Source organism: Berghia stephanieae, chromosome 5, assembly GCF_034508935.2.
Source record: "Berghia stephanieae isolate SIO BIC M18660-M18661 chromosome 5, UCSD_Bste_1.3, whole genome shotgun sequence".
Classification (NCBI taxonomy): Eukaryota; Metazoa; Mollusca; class Gastropoda; order Nudibranchia; family Aeolidiidae; genus Berghia; species Berghia stephanieae.
In genome coordinates this window covers 79,002,483-79,014,580 of record NC_088364.1, presented here as the reverse complement: position 1 = coordinate 79,014,580, position 12,098 = coordinate 79,002,483, and the positions used below count along the sequence as shown (strand labels likewise).

The window sequence follows — 12,098 nt, the reverse complement described above, 5'->3', positions numbered from 1 at the left end:
TCTGTTTGGAACACCATTCCACAGAGCATCTGAGAATCCAAATCATTGTCTGTTTTCAATAAATCCTTATGCCATGTACTTTAAATATTGTTTTGTGTTGATGTAATTTAAAGCGCCAAGAGCCTCATTGTTGAGGATACCGTGCGCTCTATAAGAGTATTATTATTATTATTATTATTATTATTATTATTATTATTATTATTATTATTATTATTATTATTATTATTATTATTATTATTATTATTATTATTAATATTATCATTATTATTATCATTACTATTATTATTATTATTATTATTATTATTATTATTATTATTATTATTATTATTATTATTATTATTATTATTATTATTATTATCATTATTATTGGGCACATTGGTCTAAAAATTGAAGATCTGGTGAGCAAAAAGTACTGTGCTACAGACTAGCTTCTAATCCTGAAGAAAGGGTGTGGGTGTCATGCAATGCAATTTGCTTCATGAAACAGAAGGTGGATAAATTATGTATTTATGAATCTGGTCACTCTACTGGACGTATTTTGTGAATGAAAAACCCGAAAAATTGCCACTCTGAAATATAAAAAAAAAGAAGAAAAGGGACATTTACTGTTGGCAAAGTTTTGTTTTTCATATTTTACCTGGTATAAAGCAACATATCATATGCTTGAAATTCACTTTTTTCAGTTTTGTCCAAAGGAGATCAGAAATTTTCTCTAAAATTTGCTAGTTTCTTACATCTTTTTTGTTGTTGTCATCAACACCTTGATTTATTCACAACTACTTACAATCATCTGGGGGTCCCGATAGCTCAGTTGGTAGAGCACTCGCTTTACACACAAAGGGACCGAGATAGATCCCGGGGGCAATTAAACGAGGAGGATTTTTCTGACACACCCCCCCCCCCCTCCCTCCTCCCTCCATGTCCACCCAGCAGTCATTGGGTAGCTGGGTCTGTTCGAGCTGTCGGAAAGTACTTTGAGATAGACTAGCGTCCTATCCAAAGGGTAGTAAGCAATGGCTATTATATCCGTTTCACGTTATAGAAACCAGGATAAATTCTGGCTCCATGGGCGGCATGGCCCTGAAGGACGACTTACAATCATCTGCAATGCTTTGTTGAGAGACAAGAAAATGTAAATAATAAAGGGCAATAAAGGTAATTAGAGCACTACAGCTTGTATTTTATCTTCTGAATTATATTAGGTTTTTCTTATTTCTCTTTTTGCTAAAACTTTGCTTTTAAACTGAATCTGTTTTACAGGTGCAACAGGTAAGAATTTGGAATATCGAAATTTCTGCATGAGATTGTACAACTATTTATGAATCTTATTTAACTGTGTAATATGAAATAATTTTCTACAACAAAAAATACGATTTAACATTGATTAACACCAAATCATACTCACTCCTCATATTGTTTTGTAACCATTATATCATCATATCCATGTCACATACCAAAATAACACATCGTTTTGTAACCATTATATTATCATATCCATGTCGCATACCAAAATAACACATCGTTTTGTAATCATTATATTATCATATCCATGTCGCATACCAAAATAACACATCGTTTTGTAACCATTATATTATCATATCCATGTCGCATACCAAAATAACACATCGTTTTGTAATCATTATATTATCATATCCATGTCACATACCAAAATCACACATCGTTTTATAACCATTATATTATATATCCATATCACATACCAAAATAACATCTTGTATTATAACCATTATATTACATATCCATATCACATACCAAAGTGACATATTGTATTATAACCATTATATTATATATCCATATCACATACCAAAATAACACATCGTTTTATAACCATCATATTATCATATCCATGTCGCATACCAAAATAACATATTATTACAACTCTATCAAGTCATTTACACTGTTAGATCTATATAAACTTATGTGTAGTCTCTTTCTTCTTGATCTCTAATTCTTCTTCCCAATAGGGTTTAGCAGCCGTGACGTCACTTCCCTTGTAATGACGCATTTTAACTTAGTAACTGGTTCTAAATTATCGGAACAATGGCAGACGCCCTTATGAAATACTTCTCCGACGAGCATAAAAGTGAATCAAAAGGAGAAAAACATTATAAATCTGATCATGATTTGAGTTTTATACATTGTGATCACATGACATGTGAAAAAGTTCTAGCCAGCAAGAAGAATAAAAAGTACCGATTTTAAAAATTAGAACCAAGCTGCTCGTTGCGGGGCGGACGTGACATCAGACTATTGAATCCTATTACAACCCTTCTGTTCCTTTGCAGCAATAAAACGTTAAGAACGTTATCGTCAAATGATTTATGGGTAATGTAAATGTTGCTGCTCGAAGCTCGAAGAAATAAATAACAATGAAATTGAATGTAAGCTTCAATTTAATATACGAAAACAGATAAAATGGACATTACTGGTTTCCCCTTTGTCAACAAAACAGGATGAATGAAACACTATAACAATATCTCATTCGTCTGTAGTGTTTCATTCATCATGTTTTGATTTTAGAATAAAAGGAATAAAGTAAGCGAATAAAGTTAGTTATCGATGAAAATAACCACACTACTTTTATATTTTAATAGTTGCACATATCTAGTGCAACGAATAAAAAGAAGTTGGAAACTTTAACGCTTATTCAATCATTTTGAAACATACTGCATATTTAGTACAAATCAACAAATAATCAATACTTAACATCTTATTACGCCCTGTCTTGCTATTCTATACATTCCATCCTTATTCATAAAACATGATATGTTTTTATTGCAAGTTATCTTTGGGTAGGAAAATCTGTAAATGTGTAGCTTGTAACAATATTATGGTTGTCACACTTCCTGATTGAATATAATATAAGCCAGGACAAGATAGCATATTATAGGCTTAAAGGATAGATTGGAAGGAGATTCTTATTTCCATTTCGATTTCCATTTTCTTTTATCATTATATTATACAAATTGACACATGTCAGAAAATGGTTTGCTGCATTAAAGTTTATTTTGATCACATCAATGTGCACTCAAATCGTACTACCTTTGTAACAGATAGTCACGGAATGAAAGATGTGAATTGTAAAACCATTTCCTTATAGTAGATAAATATAGTTGCTTTTTGTTTTTTTTTTAATTATTTATCAATATTTATCATTTATTTATTTATTTATCAAGAATTTGAAATAATGAGACTCGCATATTTGTAATGATTTTAACTCACTCAACCTTAAAGATTTTTGCTACTTTTCAAAATTGGAAAAAAATGTATTAAAAATGAGCATGTGCATAGATAATTTTATTCAACCACCATTAAGATGTAAAATCTAAAAACATTACCTTTGATACTACGCGTATAATTTGTCTCAGAAAAATGTAATATATAGGCATGGGGTAAAAGTAAACCGGGTAAACTATGGATATAGTCGGTGTTAAGGTTGAGTGAGTTAAACAACAATAAACGTCTGAAAAGACTAAGTTACGACCTCCTAATTTATTAAACAATGTGCAAAATATGATACAGTTGGCCATGTATATAATAGAAGTTTAATTCTTGACTAGTTAAATGGAATAAAGTCTTTACCATTGAATGTAAGTGAAATGCTTCTTTATCCCAATCCAGGTGTGTTTTCAAAGTACCTGGCCTTGCAATCGCGACTCTATGACAAGTACAAGCATGTCGCAGACGTGTATAGAGTACAGTGTGTTGTTCGCGATGGAAGTTTGTTCACAAAAGTGGCAACAAACATCATTATGAACCAACCTCCAGAGGGTGGGAACTGCACCATCACTCCTTTGGTTGCCACTGCCACTGTAGACAATAAGAAACAGTGGGAAGTCTATTGTTGGGACTGGCAAGATGGAGACGGAATCAAGGATTATCAAGTAACAAGTTAGTTCATTTTCATTCCTGTAGGATTTATGATATTTTTTAAAAAGACGTGAGCTTTACACTAAACGTGCTCAAAATGCTTTACTCGAGGTCTCTTATTTTACACCTGGGTACTGTGAGAGAATATGAGTTAAGAGCCTTTTTCAAGGACTCAATTATGTGCTGCCTAGAGGGGGGACTCGAAACATGGACCTTCCGATCCGAAGGCGAGTGTCATTTTACAAGACCACGTAGCCGCACATTAAGCTTCCTTTCAAAGTCATGATATGCCATCTGCTCATGGTTGAGTGATGTGTGATTTTTTAAATATATAATAATATATGAATTGATGAATTATCTATATACCATCATGGAATTCCCAGGCGACGATATCTTATAATGTCGTTGTGGAAGGCATATTTTAAAAATATATATATATATATTTCATGATGCAGTGTTCTTTCTTGAATTGATGACTAGGTTTGCCCTATTTAACACAAATTAAAACACAATCATGTAGTTTTCCTCCCTTTTATTATCTGGAAGCTTACTTGGTAATCCGTAACTACATAAAAACCATGGGAAATTCATTCTTTTCTTGATATTAACCAGAATTTAGGTAAGGAGAAAATCAGATCAATGCACATAAAGTGCTTTGGTTAGATCATTCGCAGGTTGTAAATTGATCTGATAAGTGATGCAATTCCTATTTAACTCCTAAAAACGACACATGGCAGTTCTATTCAACGTATAGATTGATTTAAGTTTTCAAGGCCAATAGTGGCAATCGATTTGGAAAACGTTCATACATGTTACCTGACACGAATAGGGAGGAACATAATATTATTACATGTTTTTGTCCATCAGAATAATTCTATTTGTTTTTTTTTGCAATATTGTTGCGAACATTTATCTGATTGTATTGAAAATTGTCTTTTAACTTTCCTTTCTTTTAGTGCTTTGTGAGAAACTTTGTAAATAAAATTATTTATTCTGATCCTTATCAATTCACATGGCATAAATTGTAATATGTCCTGAAATTAATTGTTTTGTGTTTTATGTGTCATTATAGCTAAGAGTTTGTCACTTCTTCTTCTTCAATTTCTTTCAGCTCATCCCGCATTTTGCTGGGTTGCCATAATGAATGCCACATCTCCATGTATCTCGGTTCATAGCATCATCCTCCTCCAGGCCCAGTTCTTTCATACTGTTCTTTACCCTATCCAACCTATCTAGTCTTTGGGCATCCCTTTTTTCTCTTACTCCCTCTCTTGTCTCTCAATATGTCCAAACCATTTCAATTTAATATCACTAATATATTTAATAAAATAATATCATAATTGTCATTCACTATGTAGGTTTCATTCACGAGGATGAAATTGAAAAAGAAATCACATCCTACCCAACTTCATCAGGAGGTTTTTTAACAAAGGTGGCCTTGCCGGTAGGACCAACGTTTAGGAACTATCAACAGGACGTTTATATCTACATCAGGGATACCAAAAACGCTGTGAGAAGGATGAAGTAAGTTAAAAATGTATAAGGTAAAATCGTACATCATCTCATATCACTAATGAATGAATATGGATGCTTGCTGTGAATGTGTGTGTTACTTCGAGTGTGTCAGTCTGTTTCTAGTGTCCAGTTAGTAATTTGTTTCCATAAATCTCTGTCCAGTGCAAGTGTTCTTTGCTTTTGAATGTCATCATGTGTGTTTAGGTGTTGAGGCAATTGGATGTTTCCTTGTATTGTTGAAATCAGTTATTCGTTTGTTGTTTTTAAATACATTTGATATTTTTGGAGATCTTGATTCAATATCAGTAATAGGGCTTTAAAATGTTACAGATGTTCCTGAAATGTCATTAAAACATAAGTAACAATATATTAGACATTAAAAAATTACACATTGCATATTCTTTGAGATAAAAATGCTTTAAAAGGAGAAAACAGATAAAAGCATAGAAGAAAATTTAAGTGGAAGGAAACAAACAAAAACATCCAGTCTTATTATTGACAGTCTTATGAATGCTCCGTCATAAAACATCCAGTCTTATTATTGACAGTCTTATGAATGCTCAGTCATAAAACATCCAGTCTTATTATTGACAGTCTTATGAATGCTCAGTCATAAAACATCCAGTCTTATTATTGACAGTCTTATGAATGCTCCGTCATAAAACATCCAGTCTTATTATTGACAGTCTTATGAATGCTCCGTCATAAAACATCCAGTCTTATTATTGACAGTCTTATGAATGCTCCGTCATAAAACATCCAGTCTTATTATTGACAGTCTTATGAATGCTCTGTCATAAAACATCCAGTCTTATTATTGACAGTCTTATGAATGCTCCGTCATAAAACATCCAGTCTTATTATTGACAGTCTTATGAATGCTCCGTCATTTATGAATTTAAAATCAAAAAGGTCCTATGGAGGGAACTTTTAAATTCAATAATTTATAGCATTTTTAGTTTTTAATTTTTGACTGTTCTATGTTTTGTCAGTACGGAATATAAATGTATTCTTTCTAATTAAAGTTGAGTATCTTGAAATAAATATTTTTAAATAATCTCCACGTGTGAATGTAATTGAAGAATAATCAAAAAGTCATTGCATTTTATGTTATCAAGAACATGAACTAATTTATATAGTTGAATTAAATCACCTCTCTTTCTTCTATATTTTAATGTTGGAAATCTCAAACAGTTTAATCTTTCTTTATGGCATATATTATGAAGAGTCGACAATGCTTTTGTCACACGTCTTAGGACATTAGAAATAAAGGGCTCCATACAACATTAATAAACCCAGTTGAAAAGTCGAAGAGGAAATATGAACATATAAGTGGTTAGAAAGTGGGAAAGTGGGTGGCCACCCTTGGATTCTATATCGAACAAGAGAGTTAGATAATAAAAAATATAAAAAGACAATGTTAATTCACATTTCTAGTTTCGTCAACTAGTATTTATGACACCTTCCTTCCTTTCTCTTTTCCTTTTTTTTTACCTTTCAGTATGTACAAAAGTTGTTTCTAGCATTAATATATTTTTTGATTAACTTATAATAATAAACATTAAAGTAAGGAATATTTTTTACTCAATCTTCTTTCCAAATCACATCTCAATCTTCATCATAAATGCCCCTACCACCAATATAATGACTAAACACAGAACAAATTCAGAGGTGATGACATATATCTATAATAATATATATGCTTTATTGGAAGAGTCAGTGTTATTACTCACTATATTATTATTCACTATGTTTAACTCAATGCATTTCAACCGGTATATTGTACTGCTCAGCGTGTACCAATATTTAAAGGACCTTCTACTTAGATAAGGGCGTGTACATGATAAACTAAAAAAAAATTTTGGACCAATTAATTTCCAATTTTGTAAAACGTTTTTATTTGTACCTACACATTCCATGCCAATTATAGACAAAAATACAAACAAGCATAGATCACTTCTTCAATTTTAAATGTTGTTAGTAAGTGGAAAACGAATCTTAAATCATAAATATATTAAAGAAATGTTAATAGTAGTGCATGTCACGTCTATGTGGGAGAGTGGCAAGTAGGAGTAGACAGATAGGAGATAGTTTTCCCATAGACTTTTATTTTTCCCTGTTATAGTAGGCTATGGGTATTTAATTTTCATCCCGTATCACAAACTATTCATTTTTCTTCGTAAGTGTGCTTAGCTTTAGAGGTGACTGGTGGCGGCGCTAAGGTTTCTTCTGTTATAGGGACACGCCGTTTCATTCCAGTTGTTTCAGTGGATTGCTTGTAAGATTCCACTCTGTATCACTTGTAGCCAAATGGATATTTGTTTGTTCTCCAGGTGCATGGTTGGTTGGTAACTTGATACATGTTTGTCATTAACCAATGCAGGTGTGGCTAGTAACCGATGCAGGTTGGGTTGGTAACCGATCTGTGAAAATGCCGGAGCAAATCTTTGACTAGGTTGCAACATTTTAATATTCCTATGAATAGTGGGGTCGTGAGGGATTTCAATTAATACCCTTGACATCGCCACTGATTTTAAGATGTGTTAGTAATTAAATTAACGGGACACATGAAAGTAGTGAGATGGAGAAAGATATGTATCAATGAGAACATAATCAATGCATATAAATACTAAATAGAACTATCGTGCATTGGCGATAGCATATTAGTTGATGTAATTCGTGTAATGTATTTCATTCAGTTGGAAGGCATACATACTATATATACAATAATATATACATATATAGATATATAGATAAGATAGTGAATGATTATCTTATAATAACATGAATTATCAATTACTGTTGATAACATGAGTTATTGATTTCTGTTATTTTAGGTTGTGTCTGCTTACGGCCAGGCGAAACAAAATATTAATTATCACTCCTACACACAAGTTTAATTGGGATTAATTAATTTTTAACACAATGTATGTCTATCACCCACCCTCATTCACACATGTTTCTCGCTATGAAGAAATTTTGAGTTCCTTATGGAATCAGTGAGCTCTAAACAGATTAAATGGGAGAGAGCGATATTGATCACTGTCCTAGTTTATATTTTTTTCTCTCGGGAGTTGGAGAATCACAAGGAACCAACAATATTCCAGGATTTGGGCTTTCCTAGTCCATCACTGGTGGTTTCTTTAGACCAATCGTGTTCTGTGTGTCATTGCTGTAGTGTTTGTAATCTTGTGAATTCCCAAATAGGTCGGTTATGTGTGCCCGTTACAATGACGGTCAAACCACATGGCCCATCTCGCCTAGCACCAATGTGTGAATTGAAGCAGTTTCAATGCAGTGTCAACTCCGTAGCTATAGCACATGGCCCTTTTTAATTGTGCCTAGGGCGATAAGGATTAACACATGGCAACGCTGTGATAGTAGGTATTGAGAATATGTATTGATTTATTTACAATACTGGGAAAGTTGAGGGCGATTGAAATATATCACTACAGTGCACATTCCTTATATCTATACTTTTTGGGCTCTTGTATGCACAATTCATAACATTTAAAGCCTTGAAACAATTTGATTTCAATTATCTTTAGAATTGCAACAGTGACGGTTAACCCTCCAGCTGAAACAGAGATCAGAAATTACGTTGCCAAAGTACTACAGAACGATTATGACCCTTTCTTCAAACCGCTGCATGAGGGAGATCAGAGGTCCGTGTCTGAATTGGTGACAGCAGTATCCGTGATCTTGGCCTATAGTTCTACAGAAAACGAAGAAGGTGGATATCTTTTTTTAATTTAAAGTAAAACTACGTCTATATTTCAAAAAATCTATCAGGTGTTCAAATGTATGTTTTGATAAAGATCCACTCAATGATCAGTTGTAGCATTTTATGTGAATTTTCAAGTTCATAACTTTTAAATGACATTTCTTTAGAATTGAAATGTAGAGAAAATCTAAAAATCTAACAGGAGTTCAAATGTATGTTTTGATAAAGATCCAATCAATGATCAGTCGTAGTATTTTATGTGAATTTTCAAGTTCATAACTAACGAATTTTAAATGACATTTCTTTAGAATCGAAATGTAGAGAAAATCTATGTATGATAGGATTGCATTTAGACACAAACGGCCCCAAGCCCCACTGTGTTTTTATGGATAGACTAAGGATGAGATCTCATAAATGTTAGAAGAGATTGGAGCAGGTCGTAGCCATTGCAATATAGAAAGTATTCTCCTTCCTAAAATTTTACATTATAGAGTACAGCAATCATGACCAAGAGAATGTGAACAGTGACTTGACTTGAATTCAATAGTACAACTACTTTTATGCCCATTCACGAAAAGAACGATATTTTGAAAAAGATGGAATACGACTGTTGAGGTAACAACGAAAGATTTATTTTAGTGGTCAATAGTAAGTTAGAGATGTCTGGTGCACTAAGAAAGGGGTTCTGAATGGGATTGCATAATCCTATTGAATTATTATCAAGGAGTTAAAAAGTTACCCCTTCCACCCCCCCCCCCCCCACCCCCACCCAAATATGCAGCAACATATTATGACATCCGAAGGCATCTAAACATTATATATATATATATATATATATATATATATATATATATATATATATATATATATATATATATATATATATATAATGATCATTACTAATTTGCATTTCATTTTCAAGAATTCCACGAATCCTGTCTGGTTGAAAGTACCTGGCTGAACACAGGCTATGGACCCTCATCAGGACCTAGAGATAATATGTACACTAAAGTGAGTTATTAAATACAATCAAATCTCTTGTCGCAAATGGTTGAAACGAATTAAAATGGAGAAGAAAATAAAAGAAGAATAAACAGGGTGATGATAAGCATGATGAGGAGGAGGTAAATAGATGGACGAATGTGCCACTAAAGCCTAAGATTGAGAATTTGGATGCAAAAACAACGAAAATGTTGGAGGTTTTTTTTTCTACTAGACCTTTTTCATAATAATAATAATAATAATAATAATACTTTATTGCATCCCAAAAAGGAAATTTTTTGTACAGACGTGTTATAATTTACACAGTAAGATAAAAATACAATGGAAATAGGATGTATATATATAAAAAAAAATAAAAAAAAAGGAGCAGCTCTATAACCAGAGCTGCGCTTTATAATATGCATAATATCAACACTGTAAAATAGTTAAAACTGTCACTATAAATTAAAAATTGAAAAGATTGCAAAACAAATAAATTAATACATTAATATTTATATTTTTAAAAAGTAAAAATGAGAAATAATTATATAAAATGATTATTGCTTGTTGTTATAAAGCCTAATACTGGACGGCAGAAAAGATTTTCGGTGTCTCTCTGTTTTCGTTGAAATAGAGAAAGGACGACCACTTCTTTCTGACATAATAATTGATGGTCTTAGTGGATGATACTGGTCATTTAATATTTTAGTTATTTTATTTATACAAAATTTCTCGTATAAAAGATCTACATCGTCAAAATCATTTATATAGCGTTTAATGGATTTTTTAATATTTGAAAAGAATGTGGATTGCACAAATTATTCCTCCTTATTGTTAAAACTATTTATAACCAATCATATCCTCTCTCTCTCTCTCTCTCTCTCTCTCTCTCTCTCTCTCTCTCTCTCTCTCTCTCTCTCTCCTCTCTCTCTCTCTCTCTCTCTCTCTTCTCTTCTCTCTCTCCTCTCTCTCTCTCTCTCTCTCTTCTCTTCTCTCTCTCTCCTCTCTCCTCTCTCTCTCTCTCTCTCTCTCTCTCTCTCTCTCTCTCTCTCTCTCTCTCTCTCTCTCACACACATGGATGGATGGATGGATAGATATGATATATAAACATTTTTTCTTTCTTCCCACCCTCTCTCTTCTTTTTTCTTTTTTTTTCCGACTTGTTCCTAAAACCTTTATGATAAATTATTTTCAGGGCTATTTACCCTAATATTTCTTTTTTTAATAATTATTCTATTTACACATATGAGCTATCCAAATCATATAATAGGATTTTAAAAATCTTTCTTCTGGGTTATTTCCCCTAATTTCACTTGGTTTTCATGTGTTTTATTTTCTCAATTATCCCTGATTTTCCTTTTAAATCACAACTACTTCTTATTCTTTCTTTTTTTCACATTCCTGCAATAAAATATTGTATTTTGTCTATATATTCCAGGCTCCTGATGACGTTACTATTGAACAACAATATGCCTATGACAGCTTGAAGAGTAGTAAGGCAAAGGTAATCTATATCCAATAAAAAAACGTCTTTATAAAAAATAATTGGGCAGATAATGTTAAAGTTTCCTTGTGAGCTGGTGATAAAACGTTTATGCTTCACTTAACAATGACAAATGATCTTACTATATCTGGTCTATCATGAGAAATAAATATTTAAATGTGCAAAGTACATGATTATGACCCTTAGAAAAGCTATTTTATCGTGTTTAATTTTTAGACATTGCTTTTAAGCAGGGCTTTTAGTTAGACTTTGTCTTAGACGAGTAAAACCTTAAATGATTTAAATGTTTTAGTTATTTGGTTGGGCTGGCTTTGACCATTAATTATCACAGTGCTAAAAGTGACATGAGCTATAGGTTTAATGTTCCTGCTTACGTCATTTTTACAAACTTATAAATATGGCAATACTTTCAAATGCTTATGATTTAATATTTCTGTAGCAGGACATTTGATGCTGAGTTTCAGTTTTACGCTGTAAAAGTTCATT

The 12,098-nt window shown here is 32.3% G+C and overlaps 1 protein-coding gene across 3 annotated transcripts in view; it reads left to right on the top strand.

Annotated features, from left to right (window-relative positions):
- LOC144973668 (uncharacterized) overlaps positions 1-12,098 on the top strand; it is a 121,379-nt gene that overhangs the window by 57,738 nt on the left and 51,543 nt on the right. For all 3 annotated transcript variants that reach the window (XM_078916401.1, XM_078916403.1, XM_078916404.1), the window contains 5 exons: positions 3,640-3,909; positions 5,247-5,412; positions 8,952-9,136; positions 10,050-10,138; positions 11,547-11,612. In XM_078916401.1, coding sequence (XP_078772527.1) covers positions 3,640-3,909; positions 5,247-5,412; positions 8,952-9,136; positions 10,050-10,138; positions 11,547-11,612 — 776 coding nt within the window. The remainder of the gene's footprint in view (positions 1-3,639; positions 3,910-5,246; positions 5,413-8,951; positions 9,137-10,049; positions 10,139-11,546; positions 11,613-12,098) is intronic.